Source organism: Miscanthus floridulus, chromosome 10 (assembly GCF_019320115.1).
Source record: "Miscanthus floridulus cultivar M001 chromosome 10, ASM1932011v1, whole genome shotgun sequence".
Taxonomy (NCBI): Eukaryota; Viridiplantae; Streptophyta; class Magnoliopsida; order Poales; family Poaceae; genus Miscanthus; species Miscanthus floridulus.
This window is the reverse complement of record NC_089589.1, coordinates 33,558,964-33,579,346: the sequence shown is the minus strand read 5'-3', so window position 1 is coordinate 33,579,346 and position 20,383 is coordinate 33,558,964. Positions and strand designations below refer to the sequence as shown.

General features: G+C 39.7%; 1 protein-coding gene and 1 pseudogene across 2 annotated transcripts; one reads left to right on the top strand and one right to left on the bottom strand.

Moving 5' to 3' along the window:
• The first annotated feature begins 304 nt into the window (after positions 1-304).
• On the top strand, positions 305-19,803 carry LOC136486475 (uncharacterized; annotated as a pseudogene).
• Positions 14,728-20,059, bottom strand: LOC136486476 (F-box/WD-40 repeat-containing protein At3g52030-like). 2 transcript variants are annotated; one of them, XM_066483378.1, is made up of 9 exons: positions 19,744-20,058; positions 18,765-18,950; positions 18,517-18,571; positions 18,006-18,104; positions 17,549-17,652; positions 17,228-17,317; positions 16,785-16,927; positions 15,983-16,067; positions 14,728-15,374 (listed from the first exon to the last, which is right to left on the bottom strand). In XM_066483378.1, exons 1-9 carry the CDS (start codon positions 19,926-19,928, stop codon positions 15,002-15,004), a joined length of 1,320 nt encoding a protein of 439 aa, XP_066339475.1. In that variant the 5' UTR covers positions 19,929-20,058; the 3' UTR covers positions 14,728-15,001. The 2 variants fall into 2 exon arrangements, with proteins under 2 accessions (XP_066339475.1, XP_066339476.1); XM_066483379.1 differs by lacking the exon at positions 17,228-17,317 and having other exon boundaries at positions 19,744-20,059.
• Positions 20,060-20,383: the final 324 nt, after the last annotated feature.

Here is a 20,383-nt window from a genome sequence, read left to right as displayed (position 1 = left end):
AGATGATTTAATATAATTGTTGGGTACTTTGTACATATCTATGTAAGTGGACAAATATATATTGGCCCCGTGTTATAAACTTAAAACTAGTATATTAAAAGCTCCTGTACCTCTAAGTAGTCAAGTTCACCTAAATCAAATGGACACCAATTTTTTGAGTTAATATCCGATGATTATAAACATCCCAATCTGAATAGATTCCATCCAAGTCCATTCAAATCAACTAAAGTCCAATTATACTTTGGATTATCCAAATCCACAACCACCTCTGCTCGCAACAGGCCGCTAGAGTTATATAACGACCGGGGTCCGTCCGTACATCTCCAGCCAGCCAATCTTCAGCGGTAGCTTCCCTTCTTATCTTCAATCATCTCTCACCGATGAAGGCGAGTCCCTGTTCTTCTCTTATCCAGATCTGAAGGCAGCTAATTTTCAATTGCAACCTCCATCTTCATTCAGGTTAGTGATCGATTCCGCCAATGATTTCTCTACGCCACTGACCAATAGCGTCCTAGTGCCTTTTCCTACTAACCAGCTGCTAGTTCATCTGCGTTTAAGCATAGACGGGCTTGACGGTTTGCCCCTTAAACCCAGTTACTCCCTCATGTCGGTGAACATGTTGTTTCCCGCAGGAGAAACAGGCCAGCGAAAACCAAAAATTTTGAGCGGAGGATTGCAGGACAGGACATTGTGAAGCTAGAGAAACAGTTGTTGTTGTTTTGGTCTGACGGTTTGCCTGTGTCTTCAGGTCAGGACATTAGTGATTAGTTCTGCAAATTCATTTCCGCATTTGCTGTGACTAAAATGGATTGTGAAGCTAGTGTGCACAATCTCTTGGAACGCATGATAGTTGATGAAAGCATAGAGCCGACAGGTCTGCCATTAGCACTTCTGAAAGCCATCACCAATAATTTCGCAGAAAATCAGCAAATTGGCAAAGGGGGTTTTGCAGTTGTTTACAAGGTACATATCATATTTGTATCTCTCAATCTTCTTCAGTCTTGATCACAACTAATAGATGTAAAAGCTCATGCTCATGCATGTTGGCACGGCAATGTGTTGTGACTGCAGGCACAGCTTCAGGGTGGCACAATCGCTGTGAAAAGACTGTCTCCAGAACTTGATATGGACGAGAAGAACTTCAAGCATGAGATTAGCAGTCTCATAAAGGTGAAGCACAAAAACATAGTAAGGTTCCTAGGATATTGTTCCGACACACAAGGGAAAGTAGAGACGTACGAGGGGAAGACGGTCATGGCTGACGTACAACAAAGGTTGCTCTGCTTTGAGTTCCTGCCAAATGGGAGTCTTGATCGGTATATTACTGGTATGTCTGTGTCCATCTCATATTTTGACGAATGAGGTCCATATGCTCCCTTTAGGTCCCATTTTTTTGTCAATCACGGGTCGTCTGTTCGGATTATGATACTGTTCCTGTTCCATTCCCCTTTTTTTCATGAACGGATGAGCAGATGCATCCCGTGGACTCGAATGGAGGATACGCTATCAAATAATAAAGGGAATATGAGAGGGTTTACATTATCTGCACCAAAACAAAATAGTTCATTTAGATCTCAAACCTGCAAACACACTGTTGACCTACAATATGGTGCCCAAAATTGCTGATTTTGGTCTCTCAAGGTGCTTTGATGAAAACCAAAGCCATGCTATAGCTTCAAAACTGGTTGGAACATTGTAAGCTATCTATGCATCTTGAAATCAAAGCTTATTGATGAGAACATTTTTTTTTTCATTTCTTAATTTGCTTCTTAATTCCTCTGGCCACAAACTTTGTCATGCAGGGGATATTTGGCACCAGAATCCTATAGTAGAGTAATCACATTCAAGTTAGACATATACAGCCTTGGTGTTATAATCATGGAGATATTGACAGGAAAGAAGGGGTATTCTGAGATTGAGAATGTAAGAATATTGCACATGACCAATCCAAGACAAGGCTACAATGTTAAGAAAATTTTCAATTATCAAACAATATGGTTTTGTGCAATATACAATTGTAACCCTAATACAATATATTTTTCCAACAATTCTTAAGCAAGCCAGTGAAATTTGTTTTACTTATTCTACAGATGTAATAAGTCTAGTTAACTATCTAAATGTTACAACCTAGCAGCACCAAAGTAAACACTGCAGAGCACCAAAGTATTTGGCATGCTTTACTTTCTTTGTATGTCTTATGTCTGTATTTGCATATTTTTTTCTTTTTTTTAGCTGTATGCCTATCCTTTAGGCAGAGGCTGGGAGCATTTCGTCCCCAAGCCGTGTATCAACTCGGTGTACTGCTTCTGGGATGCAATAAAATCTTCCGTTTCCAAAAAAAAGTATTTATATATCAGAAGTCTTTACAATATTTTATTTACTTGCACATGCTATAATTTCCAAATCTATGATAAACCCTAACTCATGGTTACTTGCAATGTTTTAGGTACTTGAAAGTTGGAGTAATAGGTTCGAAACATTAAATCAAGACACAGAACTGAACCAGGTAAGGGTATGCGCCAAGATAGGGGTAGAGTGCAGTGACTTCAACCCAGCGAAGAGACCAGTTACACAGTATATAATTGAGACACTTTATGAAATGGAGCAGACATATGGTTTTATTGAAACCGACCTCTGTACTCCATCAACAACACATGTAAGTTAACTCATGACACACATAGAATCCTTTAACTTCCAAGAATGGCTTTTTAGAGCTTGGGCACAGCACCGTTTTCAGTTTCTTGCTTCGATTTGGCGGATAAATTAAGTGAAGTCAGCTTGAAAAGGAGTCTTCTACTGAGCTGGAGAAAGTTAAACGTAAGGTACCACGAGAGATGAAAATCAAAGTATATATTCAGTATTTTTCAACATCTGATATTTGTTGCATAAAGCCAATAGTAGTTTCTATGACATTGATAGACAGTAAAGGGAATTGCGGCAAAAGCCAGACAACACTCGCCATTTATAGATAACATCCAGCACTCCAGCCTCTGATTATTCTACTGGAATCCATGATCACAGGATTGATTAGTTACCCAATATAAAAATCTAGGGAATTAGCTGTACTAGGCAACATATATAGACGAAGTACGACATACAAGGCTGATATTGTTAATATACTCATCCACAGTTGTAATGGTTGCCCGAGATCAGCAACTAAGAGCACCATCAAAAGCGGAGAGCTTGGCCTACCACGGAGTTGGAGCAGAGTGCTACAAGCACAAAGCAGAGTGATACTCTGCAATGCTCCTTCCGTTGGGCTTTTGGGAGTTGTTTTTCTTAAAAAAAAAAAAAGCCAGCCAAAGGGATATAAATCAGAAGCTGTTTTTTTTTTTCAGAAGTAACTGTTTTTGGTAGTACAGTTTTGAAAGTACCTTTTTTTTTGAGAAAGAGTTTTGAAAGTACTCATCAACATAGAGGAGCAACAGTGTTCAAAATAGATGCAATGAATCGCAATGTGGCTACGTAGGAGGCAAACCACTGGTACCAAGCCGGTGGTGCCTGCTTGAGGCTAAAAGAATTCTTGAGGAGACACACATAATGATGGACTGAGGAATCAATAAATCCTGGAGGCTGAATGTAGGAGTCGTACACTGTCTCGATCATCAAGGTGGCCATGGAGAAATGTATTTATAACATTCAATTGGTGAATGGGCCATCTATGTGTGGTGGTGATGCTAAAAGCAACCCAAATTGTCAAAGGTTTCACAATCGAATTCAAGGTTCCATCATAATCTAGACCAGGATGCTAATAATTTCCATAGGCTATTCATCAAGTCTTTTAAGACCGAGTCCAGGATCCTTCATACTTTAGCTGCCTTTTTAGACCGAGTCCATGTGCTTCAAGTCAAGGTGCTTTAGTTTATCTTCACACATCTTCAAAAACCTCAACCATTTTTGACCGAGAAATTTGCTCATGGTAGTGAAAGTGCGAGTGTGGAGGGACATATTTATAAGCCCTTACTAATCCAAGGTTGTTTGGTAATTGATATTTGACTCTGATGGAGCATTAATTTTTGTGGTACCTGATGGCTGAGCAGCGTCGAGAGATAGACCCTCTGATTAACAGAAACAGATACTTTTTAGGAGCTACCTCGAGGCAGGCATCCAAAGAAGAATGCCTATGTTAATCAATTATTTACAGCGACGGTCGTGTTAGAACGTCCACCTCTATTAATCAATTAATAGACTCTGACTTCTTAAAATGTCCGTTCTGTAAAAATTGCTATTAACCGAGGCAGATAATTATATGGGTCCACCCTTAGAAAAAATCGGTTAATAGAGGTGGCATGCTTAAGAGACTTACTTCTAGAAAAAGTTATCTCATAAAATTCATAACGTTTTTTAACCAAAATTGTAGAGCTCGATGCAATCTACAAATTGTAGTCGATAAGTTTTTCTATTCGTAATTGTTTAGAGTCCCAACAATTCATTTAACTTCTTCGATTTGGAAATTTAAAGTTTAGTATTTTTAAACAACCTCGGATGTTGGCATGGTTTATACGGAGCTTGTCTATCAAGGAGGGTGTCCCCTCGTCTCCCGCACACCAAGTCGTCATCGCTTCACACCAAGCTCAGAGGGGTGGGACCAGAAGGTCACCAAGGCCTTCACCAAAATGTCAACAAGACCTCAAGTGCTTCTATTCATCAAGATTATAAGGACACAACAACCCAATATTCAATCTGTAAAGCATCATTACCACAACAACACTTTTTAGAGACAGGCTCTAAGCCTCTCCAGAAGCTAACGTAGAGACCGACTCTCCTACAAGGTCTTTAAAAAGCATTGATTTGCAGACCGACTCTGAAATTAAACAACCAGAGGCGGATGCTTAAAACGCCTATCTCGAACAATCAATTAAAAAATTTAAAATACAACAATAGCTTACGGACCACCGCAAGAATGAACACGTTTCTATGGAAACTATTTCAGAAACGGGTATAGTCTTATTATTAGTTCTATATATAATGGTGCAACAATAATTTGTTTCTAGATAAATCTTTATCTAATTTGTATTACGTGCAGCCATTCAATGACGGCATGACAAATGATGCATTCCAAGGCAGCACTTGCAAGGATGATACACAATGTGGTCCTGTCAACCCCCAGTCTCATGGACCTAAGTACAATCTCAAGTTGTACATGCACCAAACCATGGATGGACCAAACCATAACCAAGTAAACATAGCAGATCCACAGCAGCCACATATGTTTGGTTACACTAATGTTCATGACTATCGCATATATGATGGTCTCGGACCCAGTGCAAAGATTGTTGCACGTGCACAAGGCCTGCATACAGAGACTTGTATGGACGACGATGACTGGTTCCATTGGAGCAGCATAGTGTTTAGCAATGAAAGGTTTGGTGTTTGATCTTAAATAAGTTAAACGTCGCCCTTCTATATAGGATTGTTCTTTCTACATGTTAATTATTGTATACTAAAATAAATACTAGCAACAACAATAACAATTTATTATGGCATGCACATAACTAGTCGCTGGACTTCATTTTGTTGACTGCCTGTGCTGCAAGCTTACTTGTTTGTTTGATATTCCTGAATTAGGTTTGGGGGGTCCAGTTTTAAGGCAATAGGAAATCAAAATAAACTCCAAGGCGAATGGGCTATTGTTGGTGGGACTGGACTGTTTACTTTTGTAGAGGGCACGATCTCTATCAACAGAATCGAAGAAGGAGGTGGGTTCACAACCATCTATGGAATTCAAATCAGTGCACTTTGCCGCAAAACACAGACGACTGATACAGAGGTAACGATAATATTTTTTTGAGCAAAATTCACCGACGGTCCCTAAACTTAACTGACGATGTCATCCTAGTACCTAAACTTCTATACTGATATCTGCGGGTCCCTAAATTTGGCCAACCATGTCATCCTAGTCCTTGAAGTTTTAAGGTCATCACCGCCTGTCTCTAAACTTGGACTGTGGTTTCATTTCGAACCCTAAACTTGATTTTGAGTCTCATCTGGGTCAAAATAGGGCGATCTACAAACTTTATATCAAAAAATAATTCATATTTTTTTCATATAAACTCTAATGAAGTCAAACTTTATATTAAAATTGTAGCCCTCGACGCGATCTACAACTTTGCACTTGAAAAGTTTTTGAATTAAAACTGTTTAGGGTCCCAAAATATTATTGTAAGTTTATAGGTTTTGAAATTTAAAATTTAAAATTATCAAACAATCTTGGATATTGACATCTTCTATATGAAAGTTATAGTTCAGTTGCTTTCTATTTGTTGATTCGTTCTCTCAATCAATGTCGGAGGCAATGGATCTAAGGAAGCACATGTGACAGAGGTCATAAGAGTTTGACAGAAGAAAATTTTGCTTTTTAATATTAGATACTGACTAGTCACCAATCATGGGAATATAACTTAAAAAGTTTCTCCGAGTACAATATTCTTCGGAAATAGAGATGGTATCGAATATGAGTAGCTAGTATATAGCATGTTTCTAATATGAGTATCTAGTACAATGTTCTTTTGAAATATTAGTATATATTATTTTTCTTCTAATTATAATATGTGTAGCTACTAGTTTCTTGTCAATGGGATAAACTCAAATTTAGACAACTCCGCACCAAACACCGTGCAGATCACACTTTTCCATGGATACTTATTGAACAGTGCTCTGTTTTTGTACAGTTCTATAACGATGTAAAAAATACGCTTCAGGGAATTTTTTTTCTTATTCAATGTGATTGAAACGTACAAATTCAATATGGCAGTAGTAGTTCATGAAACCTCAATAACATACCTCCACGTCACAATTAAGAAAAGGAGACGGGTCCATCAGCACATGTACGTTATACGTATCGTTTGCGAAAGGTTTCTAGCTGAGTTGGTCACGTAATCTGAGTAACACTCCTGAAAGATCTTAATAGCCAGAGGGGAGGGTGAATAGTCTATTAAAAAATTCTATAAAACACTAAACCAAATAGTTAGACAAAAATGAAGCGAAATAAGTTTTACGCTAGCCTACTAAAAATATAAGTCACCTACCACAATTCTGTTAGCTATAATCTCTATATCACACACAAAGGGCTAACTCACTAACTTACACCAAGGCGAACAAGCTAGCAAGAGAGCTTACAACTAAAGAACTACACTAACTAGCTACAACTACCACAAGCACTACACAAGGTAAAGGCACAATGTAATACAAGAGAGTGGTAGAGAGGTATACCTCCGTGGCAAGTGATCAAACAATGGATACCAATGAATACCAAGGAGACAAATGATGACACAATTAATTTTTCCTCCGAGGTTCCCTTGTTTGCCGGCATGCTAGTCCCCGCTGTGGTGATTCACTCACTTGGAGCTTCACGTGCTAATAGGCATCACACGCCTAACCCACAACTGGGTGCCACACAACCAGCACAAGATGAGGATCCACAAGCCACGCGCAATCCACTAGAGTTGCCTTTAGCGCTCCGCTGAGGAAGGCACAAGAACCCCTCACAATCATAATGATCAGAGCCGGAGACAATCACCTTCCTCTGCTCGACGATCCACCAATCACCGGGCCATCTAGGTGTCGGCACACACCAAGAGTAACAAGATCTGCACCAGCCCAAATCGCCCAACTAGTGCCACAAGATGCTAGACCACTAAGTAATGCACTAGAGGCTCTCCAATCTCACTCAAGATGATCAAATCAAGTGTGCAAGTGAGTGGAGTAGTGTGCTCAGCTTTCAAAGGGTGTATGCAGCTGTTAGAAGTGCCAAGAGAGTGGCCAAGGCCGGCCACCACCTCTATTTATAAGCCCACAAGCAAATAGAACCGTTACCCCTTTGAGTCAGCTTCTGCGGGGGCACCGGACATGTCGGTGTGGCACCGGACATGGGGTGGCGGTGCCCCTCCAATGGTCATCCAACGACTAGTTTTACTAACTAACCGTTGGGGCACCGGACAGGCGGTGGTGGCACCGCCCGTAGGGTGGCGGTGACCACCCAGCCTCTGGAATTTTATGGCAGTGCACCGCCCTAGGGACAGCAGTGTCCGCGGCGGTGACCATCTCCAAATCACCCTGTCTCTGGATAATTATGGCGGTGGCACCGCCCTGCCTACGGCGGTGACCCGGCGGTGCACCGTCCTCACGGCGGCGGTGCACACCGGACGCACCGGTGCTGCTTCCTTCTCTGCTGTGCCTTGGCCAAGCTCAGATGGGCACCGCCCTAGTGGTGGCGGTGCCACCGGACAGGGTGGCGGTGCCCCACTAGAGCACCCCACTCTTGGCCTCCTCTGTCGATCACCGCCACAGGGGTGGCGGTGCACCGGACAGGGCATGGCGGTGCCCCCGTGGCAGCACCCCGAGCCCGACAACGCCTCCTTTTCTTCACCTTTTTCACCACCTTTGCAAATGTGCTAACACTCCAAATGTTTCACCATCACGTGCAAGTGTGTTAGCATTTTCATAATCATTTTTCAAAGGTTAACCACTTTCTCACCGATTGTGCACTAGGCCTAAAATGCATGTGTATGTTTTCCAACACCTAGTGACACTAGTTGATCGAGTTGTCCGATAAGAGCTCCCCTCTTAATAGTACGCCCATCTATCCTAAATGTGATCACATTCTCTATAGTGTCTTGATCACCGAAAACAAAATGACCCTATGGATATCACCTTAGCCTTGAGCCCATTTTATTTTTCTCTTTCTTCTTTTCCAAGCCCGAGCACTTGATCATCTCCATGGACTCCACTATCACCATGATCTTCTCCATTTGCTCCATCACTTGGAATGTGTTATCTATCTCATAATCACTAGAGTAATAGGTTAGCACTTTATGGTTTCATCAATTTACCAAAACCAAACTAGAGCTTTCAACTCCTTAGTCCTGAGTTCGACTCCTTGTGGAAGCAAATTTCAGTCTAGGGTTAAAAAAAATCTACACGTCTGTTCCATGCCAAAGCACAGGTCTAAGGCCCGGCTCCGGTCGTGGTCGTTCTCACATGGGCTACGGTGCTGCTATGTAGGGAGGGGTAGGGGTTCAGGGTTTTCTCTGCGTGAGAAAGTTAAAAAAAACTCCCCTCGTATCGAGTTTCTTTTGTTATACCTGTCGACATGTAATATGCCAATTCATTTTTAATGTAGCTGCCTTATTTCTGCTGAGATTAAGTGAGTCAATAGCCACTTTTAACAATTGACTTGTGTTAACATTTGTTTTTTGGTGAAAAGACTTGTATTGACATTATAGAAGAGGAGTATATATTGCTTTGCTGTAGCGTATCCTATTAGTATAATTTTAATATACACAGGATATTTCTATCGAACACTATGATGAACAACTCTTCGTTCATTTGTTTGCAGGCTTCCAACGATGGACCTGATTACAGTCTCATTTTGTACATGCACCAAACTGTCGAGGGACCCAACCATAACCAAGTAAATATAGCAGACCCAAAGCAACCTCAAAAGTTTGGTTACACCAATGTTCATGACTACCCAATATATGATGGTCTTGCTCCCAGCGCAAAGATTGTTGCTCGTGCACAAGGTCTACATACTGAGACAAATATGAACGACGATGACTGGTTCCACTGGAGCAGCATAGTGTTTAGCGATGAAAGGTTTGGCCATACTTTAAACACCGCCCTTCTACAAATTTTCTCTTCTATATATGCACTGTTACGTTATTCCATTATGTTTAATTGCTATGGTCCGGTTATAATGGTAACTATATTGATTTCAGTGCATAGCTTTCACAACTCAAAACCTACTTTTAGGGGGCACATCCAAACGATTTCGAGAGGCAAGTAAGGCAACTGCCTCCGCCCAAAGGTCTCTCTCGAGATTGGTCATTGTCACTCAAACCTAGAGCTTTCTTGATCAACACTAGAAAAAACACAAAATGTGCACTTTAGGTATTCCTAGTTTACTCTATGTAACCACAAAAAATTTTACAACCTAGAGCCAACCTTATCTCAACTAGCCTATCCTAATATTTAGGAAAGGTAAATGTTACAAAGCCAAACACAATGTGGAAGGTTAAATGCAGATCATAGCTAGATGCATGGTAACAATTGCCAAAACACCACCCCCAGTCCATGATGGAGCTCCACCAAGATCATCATTTAGCTCGCTACAAAGGCTTGTGCAACCTAGAAAAAAAGTGTTGCAAGCCACTAAGGCTCACCATAGTTGTCTGACTCTTCCATCCGATCACCTTGGCGACACCTGCTACAGAGCTTGTCTATCAATGAGGATGTTCCTTATCTCCCGCACACCAAGCTGTCGTTGCTTCACACCAAGCTCGGAGGGGCGGAACCAGAAGGTCACCAAGACCTTCACCAAATTGTCAACAAGACCTCAAGTGCTTCAGTTCATCAAGATTATAAGGACACAACAATCCAATATTCAATCTATAAACTGTAAAGCATCACTACCACAACAACACTTTTTAGAGACAGACTCTAAGCCTCTCCACAGGAAGACATAGAGACCAACTTTCTTACAAGGTATCTATAAAGCACTGATTTGCGGAGGTGACCATGAAGACTGACTCTAAAATTAAACACCAAAGGTGGATTCTTAAAACGCCTATCATACATACAAGTAGGAGTCCTACTTCTAATAGAATTCTACTCTCAAGTCCTAGTAGAACTAGAAGTCCAAATAGCACACCTCTATTTTGTCCTATTACAGGTAGGATTTGAATCACCATATACAACAATCTCAACCTTGACTCTAATCATTTGAAGTCATCGTGCTCCACCAAGAATTCACTCTAAATCAGCTCCTTTTTTTTATTTATGCTCCCACCTCGAGAGTGCCCCCACCACAGGGGCCCATGCACATTACCACAATGTGCTGTCAGTTCCAAGCTGGAGTGCCTCAAGCTTCCACCTGAGATCTCCTTTGTTGTATAGTTTGGTTAACCACACCACCTTCTCCTATCACCCTCCGTGCCACAGTTTTGTACTGCCTCCAAGCCCCACCTGCTTGTTGGTACCACGTGGTTGGTCCCACCATGTCTTCCTTCTTCCAATAGCTTGCGGCTTCGCCTCACAACTGTAAGATTTTGCAACCGTCTTTGCAACTTTACACTTGACCGCAATTGAGATTTGAGTACCTATCATTGATGAGACGACTTCTTTCTCCAGATCAAGATTTTTACAAAATCTCCCCAAGGTGCACCACCCATAAAATTTCCTATCACTCGGTATCCTCCATTAATCTAGATGCTTTTCATAATTATCTTCCCTTTGCAACTAATTCGCATGACTCCACCTTGAAGCGATAAGCCACAACCTTAAAGTTCTAGTGATCACACAGATGTTAGATTCTTCTTCAAGCCCAGGATACACCAAACTCCCGTTAGTGTGCAATGTGTTGCATCATGCATCTCCAATATAGTTGTTCCCACCTCAGTGACTGCATACTCCTTGCAATCTGCTAAGTGAACAGTTCCATTCCCTGGGTGTAGAGATCCTTCATCAAACATCTCCCTCAATGAACATATATATATGGAAGCAACTTCTTGAATCTAATATCCAATCATGAATAGTGCCTGGTTGACTAACGATAAGTACATCACTTTAATCCTGACATGCCATGAGCATGCTCCACTCATAATCTTCAAACTTTGATTGTCCTTTATCATGTGACCCTCCTTGTCACATAGGTAGCATGTACGTTGTCCCTTGCTCTTGCCTTTCTTCTTCCCATGATTCTTGACTTTTCTTGCTCCACCTAAAACAATCAAGGCTTTATCACCAGAGAAAGAATATTCCTACGACTTCTTCAAGGACTCCACCTCTAATAGGTATGCAACTGTCTCATTGAAGTTGAGAGTAGTTTTTCCGATGAGAATATTCATCACTAACTGCTCCCATGATGGTGGTAATGATGAAGCCAGTATGATGACCTTATCATTTTCCTCAATTTTCTCATCCACACTAACTAGCTACGTGACAAGCTTGTTGAAGACATTTAGACGATGGTCAACAAATCATGTACCTTCCTCCATGAGTAACCTGAATAGTTTACGCTTCAGTACCCACCGATTTGTTAGCAACTTTGCTCTATACAACTCTTCTAGGCTCTTCCATAATTTCTTTGATGAATTCTCCATGATTACCAAGTACTTTACCTCATCGAAGAGACATAGTCAAATTGTACTGACAGCCTTCCACTCCATCACCTTCCATTCTTCAGCAGTTGTGTTGTTTACTTTGGTGCCCTCAAGAGCATCAATCAATTATTGTTGGACAAGAGCACATCTTTTACCACACATTGCCACACACTGAAATTTCGTTTGCACCAAATTTCTCTACTTGATTTCACATCCCTGACATCGTCTTAATTTTGTGCTTCCGCTCTGTCAACCTTCTCACAAAGTTAAATCAATCTGACATTGGCTCCAATACCACTTGTTAGAATTTGATAACCCTAGTTATGTGCAGCAGCCCTCGGATCTTTGAAAGGATGTTGCGAGTATGACACAAGCTTGCAGCACCGTATCAAGAACGATTTAGTCGAATCGTGTTGAAAACTCTAAATGGCGATGTTGAAGCAACCACGACAAGATATTAGAATTTTGGCAAAGCCGATCGCAAATTCTTATTAGCACAACTCCAAAAAGAGTATAAGTGATTGTCGCTCTCTCACAACCCTACTTGACCCTCTAGGACCCACTGATCCTTGCCCTATACAAGAATATAGTGCAATAGAACTACTAGCCTAATCCTCTTGAGCATTCCTAATTGCTCCTTATATGCCTTGGATGAGACCCCTGTGTTGGTTTGATTGATCATGTGGCCTCTACCCCTTGTTTATATTGTGCCCTCCAAGGCCCCCATATATGCAAGTAGTAGCCTACTCCTAATAGGATTCTACACTCAAGTTTTAGTAGAACTAGAAGTCCTAATAGCACACATCTATTGACTTCTATTACAAGTAAGATTTGAGTCACCATTAGGGATGAAAACGGTATGGATATTTTTCGATCGTATTCGAAACCGAATCCGTTTAGAGGGGTTGAGATATGTCCGTATCCGAGTCCGGATATATAACATCCGATACCGTATCCGTATCCGAATACTCAAATCGCATATTTATAATGGCGATATCCAATCGTATCTTATCCGACATAGTTGACACTATCCGTATTCGAATCCGAATCCGGACAGAAATATGAAAACAAATGTAATATCAGTGATATCCGTCCATATCCGATCCGTTTTCATCCCTAGTCACCATACAACACTAAAAAATTGTAATATTGTTAAGTATTGCTAGAACAATTGCAAGATTATTGATTGTTGGTTTCATATTAATGCATTAGATTCCAGGGATCCAGTTTCAAGGCAATAGGAAATCAGAATAAGATCGAAGGCGACTGGGCTATTGTTGGTGGAACTGGAGTGTTTACTTTTGCACGGGGTAATATTTCCACCCGAATAATACATGGAGATTGGTGCTCAAACATCAAGGAGATTCGTATCAGTGCATTTTGTTGCACGCCACAGAACATTCCAACTGATACAAAGGTGACCATAACCTTTTTTTTTTTTGTCTTGATATATGTATTTCCTAACTAGACTCATGGTGGAGAAACATTAAAGATGGATTTTGTAGTATTAAAATATTTATATTAGCACTGACAATAGTTAATCCATCACTTTGTAGCTTTCCAGGGCTAATGCTATAAATCCTGTCACCACACAGTCCCTTGAGTATAATCGGAACTTGTACATGCACCAGACCATCGATGGACCATACCACAACCAAGTAAATATAGCAGATCCAGAGCAGCCTCTTTTGTTTGGTTACACCAATGTTCATGACTATCCCATATATGATGGTCTTGGCCCGAGTGCAAAGATTGTTACACGTGCACAAGGCCTGCATACAGAGACTTGTATGGACGACGATGACTGGTTCCACTGGAGCAGCATAGTTTTTACCGATAAAAGGTTTGTACTAAATGTGCTCATCTTACTTCAAGCATAATTTTCAACATATTTCTGTTTTATTTCTATGCACTGTTCTATGTCACTTATTTTTTGTTACTAAAATCCAGATTAGTACATTTTGTGGCATGCACATGGCTTGTTATGGACTTGATTTTATTTGGTGCATCTGTTAAATGCTTAACTTTATTGTTTCATGTGTTCCTGAATTATTAGGTTCGGGGGGTCTAGTTTAAAGGCGATAGGAAATCAAAATAAGGTTCAAGGTGAATGGGCTATTGTTGGAGGAACTGGTGTGTTTACGTTTGCATGGGGCACTATCTCCATATATAGAATCCAAGGAGATTGATTCTCAAACATCAAGGAAATTCGAATCAGTGCATTTTGCCCAAAAATAGGCCAGCAGTATTACTGAGAAAAAGGTGATATACACTATGTCTGAATACATAGTAAAAACAATGTATCTAAAAAAGTCAAAATGCCTTATAATTTGAAATGGATATAGTATATCTCACTAAGGGAACGACAATTAATTTCCTACCCATGTCAAAAGGTCGATCTATATTAATCTCGAAGTAAATGTGCAGCACATTTTGAAAAAAAAAATCATAACTTGTACATATAAACTCATACAATTACAATTTATACACAAATTTTGATCTTGATGAGTCTACGCCTTTATAGTTTTATCAATGTTTTCCTTTAATAAAGTACTAATCCTGTTGCCGACAATAATCAATGTATGGATAAGTTCAGGTTCGGACTACAACGGCTTGAATATGTTGCTTAAGACAAATTCAGTTATCAGCATGCATTAGCTTACCAGGTTACTTTACCAGCCGTAAGCTGAGTACAAACTTTTTTTTTCTCATACAGCCATTTATTAAAAAAAACGAGTACAAACGTTTTTTAACTGCTATCTTATCTTAAGAGAAAGAGTACAAGTGTACAACGACCTATGTTTCAGGCTATTCTTACAAATGCAGGTGACACAGCACACCAGTACAGGGTTACAAACAGTGGGCTACCAGATAACTAGATTACCGACAACTGCCCCTTTTCACGAGCTTTTCGGGCGAAACTTCCAAACCCGGATGTAGTTTTCGCCATGCGTGGTCACAATCTTCTTCATACCAATCGACAGGCTGGTAATCTGAGGGCGCAAGCATCTCGGGATGCTGTCAACCTGTGCATCAGGGTCAATCCTGCGAACAGGTTTCTTCTCTATTTGCTGCCTAGATCTAGATGCGGCTTCTGCTGGGCGATCAGCGTCCACGACAAGACATCGAATGGTTTCACCGGTTCTTTGGCACATAACACGAAGCACGCCGTCGATGCCTCCAACTACCAGCGTTGCTGTGTCACCAGGCAAATGACATGTGCTGTAGATGACGTTTGGACTGACTCTTTTTTCCCAGAGAGGCCTCAAAGTCCTGAGCAAGAACAACTGGGAATTAATGAACATCTATGATGAAACTACAGTAATATTTTGCTTGACTCTGCACTGGCAGTTCAGCAAATGGATGTGTTGCAAACGTTCTTGTTGGCAGCATTTGTACTCTAAAAGTAACTTTTTTCCCAAACATTTGTTAGATTGATAAGAAAAAACAAACCATCATTTACAATGAGCAACTTGCTAACATGAATGGTTGTCCAATAGAAGTTCAATACAAATAGTAGTTAGGTAATGGAAAAACTCTATCAGTCAAGTAAACTCAACAAAACATATAATTGAACTGTAATTCTGTAAAGTAATATGACTTTTTATAATACTTCAAAGTACTATCACTCACAGGGGAATTAAATCCTTTCTATCAAAAGCTGCAACAAAAATTTAATCTATAATTACTGGCAACTGTTTATCCAATTATGCAAACTTCAAAGTGAGAGGGAATTGTAATTCAATTGGACAAACAGATATGTAATTCGTTTCTTTTGGGATGACTGCAGAAACAATGCTGAAATGTCCATGGTTCATTGATATTTGATACAGCCTTATATATTGGCAAACTGACAACCAATGAGTATCATTGTTACTAACCTTAAGTCCCAGCAATGAGCATAACCAGCCGATGACCCAGCAAATATCATGTGTGAATTTGTGCAGAAAGATAGGGATCTTATTGCTGAAATAATGAAAAAGAAAACCAAAACTTAGTTGTTGAAATCACAACATTATGTTACCATGAGTTTTGATTAGTTACACTTCAAAATATCCAATGAATGATAACCAACTGCCACTAAAAAATTGATCTACCAAACCAAGATTAGATGATCTGTATTTTTAGACAATTAAAAATTAAAATAACATAAGTAAGAGAATACAGATTAGGCATATATACAACATCACTACTTAATAAATGAAAGAACATTTACATAGGCACACAACAGTTCTCAAAAGTAAAAATACCGTCACTGTTTCTTTGGTTTGACATTTGGGACACCAGCAATGTTGTATAGGAAAGCCAAGAGAAAAATGGTATATGTTAAATTGTTGAGCTTTGAAATAATATATTCTTTTGACATCTAGCCATAAATATATCTTTTACCTCTTAACAAATTGCATATTGTGATTAAAATTTTGATGTCCTATAAACGGCCAGCAATCAGAAAAGTTCTGCTGTTACCTTGAAATGAAACAAGGGAATGAGACAAGCATCATAGGAATTTGTTTTAAGTTAACAAGTAACATCTACGGGATCAGGGCTATAGCTAGAAGGAACACCTTAAATGGTGTTACAAAAGTTCCATATTATTTGGGTGTGGAAAACTCTAGGCCTTAGTCATTGCTCATCCTTAAGAGTCATCAACTAATAACCATGCTTACGTAGTTGAATGCTTACCCAATGGTGCATAAGCTGATTTCAGAACACCTAACTTCTGCCCTGAGGTTTGATCTGCGATAGCTACAGTTCCAAATGTCGAACCACCAACAATCAGCTGGTCATCTGTTAATGCCAAGCATGTCACAGGAGAGGAATGAAGCCTGTAGTACAAATATTAAACAGGCATCAATTCCACGACACAGTAATATACAAAACAGAACTATACATTAACTTCGAGATACAAAATTTCTTTATGTAGAAATATTAATAATTTCTTTGTTTTCACTACTCTTACAATTACAGCTATTTGATTATTCTCAACTTTAATGGTGTGGAAAATAAAGTTCGCACAAGTTTTAAAATTACTCAAATCTACATATTTGCAATACTGCCAGCTGAATGAACTGAAGCTTGTTCTCATGGAACATAAATGCTAACAGTTTAAAAGGAATAACACTTGCCGATAAATGCTTGAGCAACTCCTGCTGTACATATCATATACAAAGGCTCGACCATCCTCACAACCAATTACAACCTCTGGATCAGCATAACTACACCAGGAAATGACATGAGGTACATAAATGCTAATTAAAAAATAAAAACATCATTTTCTAGGCTAATCAAATAAAGGTGGGGTTTGCTAAAGCTTATGCATGACTCCTCCAGTGCAACTGGATACTTTCAAGCACAACTTCAAAAAATTGGTAATAGGTGGCTAGCAGCTAACACCCAATCTTGTAATTAATCTGAAAAAGTGAAACAAATCAAACAAGTCTCCTCACCTCATGCATAACCCATGATTGAATGAGGCTCCACCAGATTGAAATATGCTTCTTGGTTCACTGCGTCTCCATATGCAAATCTGGGAGCTAGTTAAACCTACAATCTTCACAGAGCATTCAAAACAAATTTGTAGTAGGTAAATAAGGAGTTAACACTTTATTAGAAAAGACATGATATGGCTGAAAATTTTAAAACAAAGCTATTTCAATAAAAACATCAGTGTTCAGTACATCTTCCATTAACAAAATAAAAGTCTGGATGGTATGCTACAACAAATGGAAATACAAACTCACCCAGTTTACGTGTTATACTATTTGTTCTTTTGGAAGAACAGATGAAGATTGCGACATATAAATAGGTGATGCACAGGTAACGTTGGGTCTTGCAATCAAACACAAAGACCACAGCATGTGATACCCAAATAACAGAAACTGGAAGCACACCAACAGTGATTACCTTATTTTCATCAAAATCGAAGTCGACTAATGTTTTAGAATTTGGCACATTGTATTCATTCATAAATTTGCAGCTTTCAGCAGACCAAAGTTGGAGAATCTGGCAAAAAATCATGTATATATATTCTTAAAACTATGAACCATTAGTGATGAGAAAAAAGATTAGGGACTGAGAGAAGAAAATGATCAATTGAAGTCATAGTCAATTATCGAAACTTTGATTGATCAATAGGGCAAGCCAACTATGCCATCCACAATAGCATAATCATGTTATGTGTAGTTATGGTATTGTCTGGTAGAGCCATATTTTACACCATTACTTCAAAAAGAATTTGCTAGGCATCCTACATGTAGACATTTCTAAATATAGATGGGTTGTTGCAATGTCTACAGTGTCTAGCTCAATAATAATAATTAAACAATAACTGTAATTTACTTACCATAACTCCAAATTAAATTTGATACTCATGTTGATGAAAACTATTAAGAACATGATATGATGCAGTACCCACCTTATCTCCAACTCCAGTTAAAATTGAACCAGCCTTCATACGGCACAAGGTAGCCCTGAAATAAAAAATAAGAAACTGAAAGAAAACAAATATAAATATTGAGCCACTACTCATATGATGTACAGTACATCAGAAGTATAGTGTGATTTGTCATAGTAGAGAATATAAAGACATGATGTTTGATGACCTAATGAATGGGAACCCCTGTCATTTTACACAATTATATGAGGTATAACATGAGTGTTTACCGTATTGGGTGCCCAATCCACTGAAAAGCTTCAGCAGGTCCTCTAGAGAAAGAGGATGCATGCTCATCCATGGCAAGCATCTCAAAGTAACTTTTTACAGAAACGTTAGAGCTTGAACCTCTTGCTGATGGATTCCTTTTGTAATACAGATCCCTCATGAGATGAGCTGTTTCAATTATCCTATTCCTATAAAACCATGGAGAAAAACATACTGCAAATGTTAATCAACACAGATACATAAGTTTTGAGAACACTCATGCAACAATCGAAACAGGAGAAATGCATGAAACAGAAAAGGTCAAACAAAAAACATGGTCTATAATACTCTATCGCAAAAAATTATGGTATAAAAATTGGTACCAAGAATCAGAAATAGCATCCTTATTAATACATAACACAAGTTAACCTCCTCAAGGTATCATGGTTCAGATCAGGATCTGAAATAAACGGCGAGACCAAAACACATCTCGGAGAGCCACAAGCCTATGGCTACACCTACTTTGTAGCACAAGAGACCTAATATAATGGTTCAGGTGTGTTCTATTGCAGCAAATAGGTTACATCATAATAGCACATAAAACACAGATAGAAAGTAGTCCAGCGTGGTGAGTAGCAAATAATTCCAATAAAATAAAATAACAAATCTTTGTCTATCATGAGTAGCAAATAATCACACTAAAATAACAAACCTCCGTCTATGATGAGTAGCAAATAATTCCACTAAAATTACCCAGCTTCCTGGTGAAAATGGTACCCCTTTTACCATCAAAATTAGTCTTTTTCCCACTCCAAAGAAGATAGAACTGGAGTAGAACAGAAACCCCCGAATGAGTTCACTAACAGCAGGCACACAGATTTACAGTCAAAATTATGGATGAACTCGAAACAAGATATCGTATAACGAAGGGACCTGATTGCAGCAACCAGGCCGACCACTGAAGGGAAAGGAAAAGGGAAAGGGGGAGGAGGAGGAGCTCACCATGAGCCGCACACGGCGGAGCAGCGGGCGAGGTCGAAGTGGTTGTCCAGCCGGGAGAAGACGGACCGGAGGGTGTCGTCGTTCAGCGACTGCGCCGTCAACTCGGAGCCAGTAGCCGCGCCGACGCCTCTGCGGCGCTTGGGGACCGCGCTCCCGCTCCGGCCCCGACTGCCGCTCGCCTCCATGGCTGGTGTACTGCGGCGCTTGGGGACCGCGCTCCCGCTCTGTATCTCTTTCCAGCCGGTTGGAGACCGGATCAGAGAGGACTTGTGGACAGGACAGCCGGTGGCTGGAGCCGCCGCTTTGAGCAGTTCAGCTTCAGCTGTTTTATATTGGGCCCTTGCTGGGTTTGGTAGACTCTAGTCGCTGTGGACGTATTGAATATTAAATATAGATTAATTATAAAATTAAATATATAGATTAAGATTAATTTATAAGATGAATTTATTAAACATAATTAATTCATGATTTGACAATGTTGTGTTACCGTAACATGTGCTAATGACGGATTAATTACGCTTAATAAATTCGTCCGGTAGATTAGTGACGGATTCTGTAATTTATTTTTTTTATTAGTATCCGAACATCTCATACGACACCACATGTAACATCCAATGTGACACCTCTTAAACTTTAACCC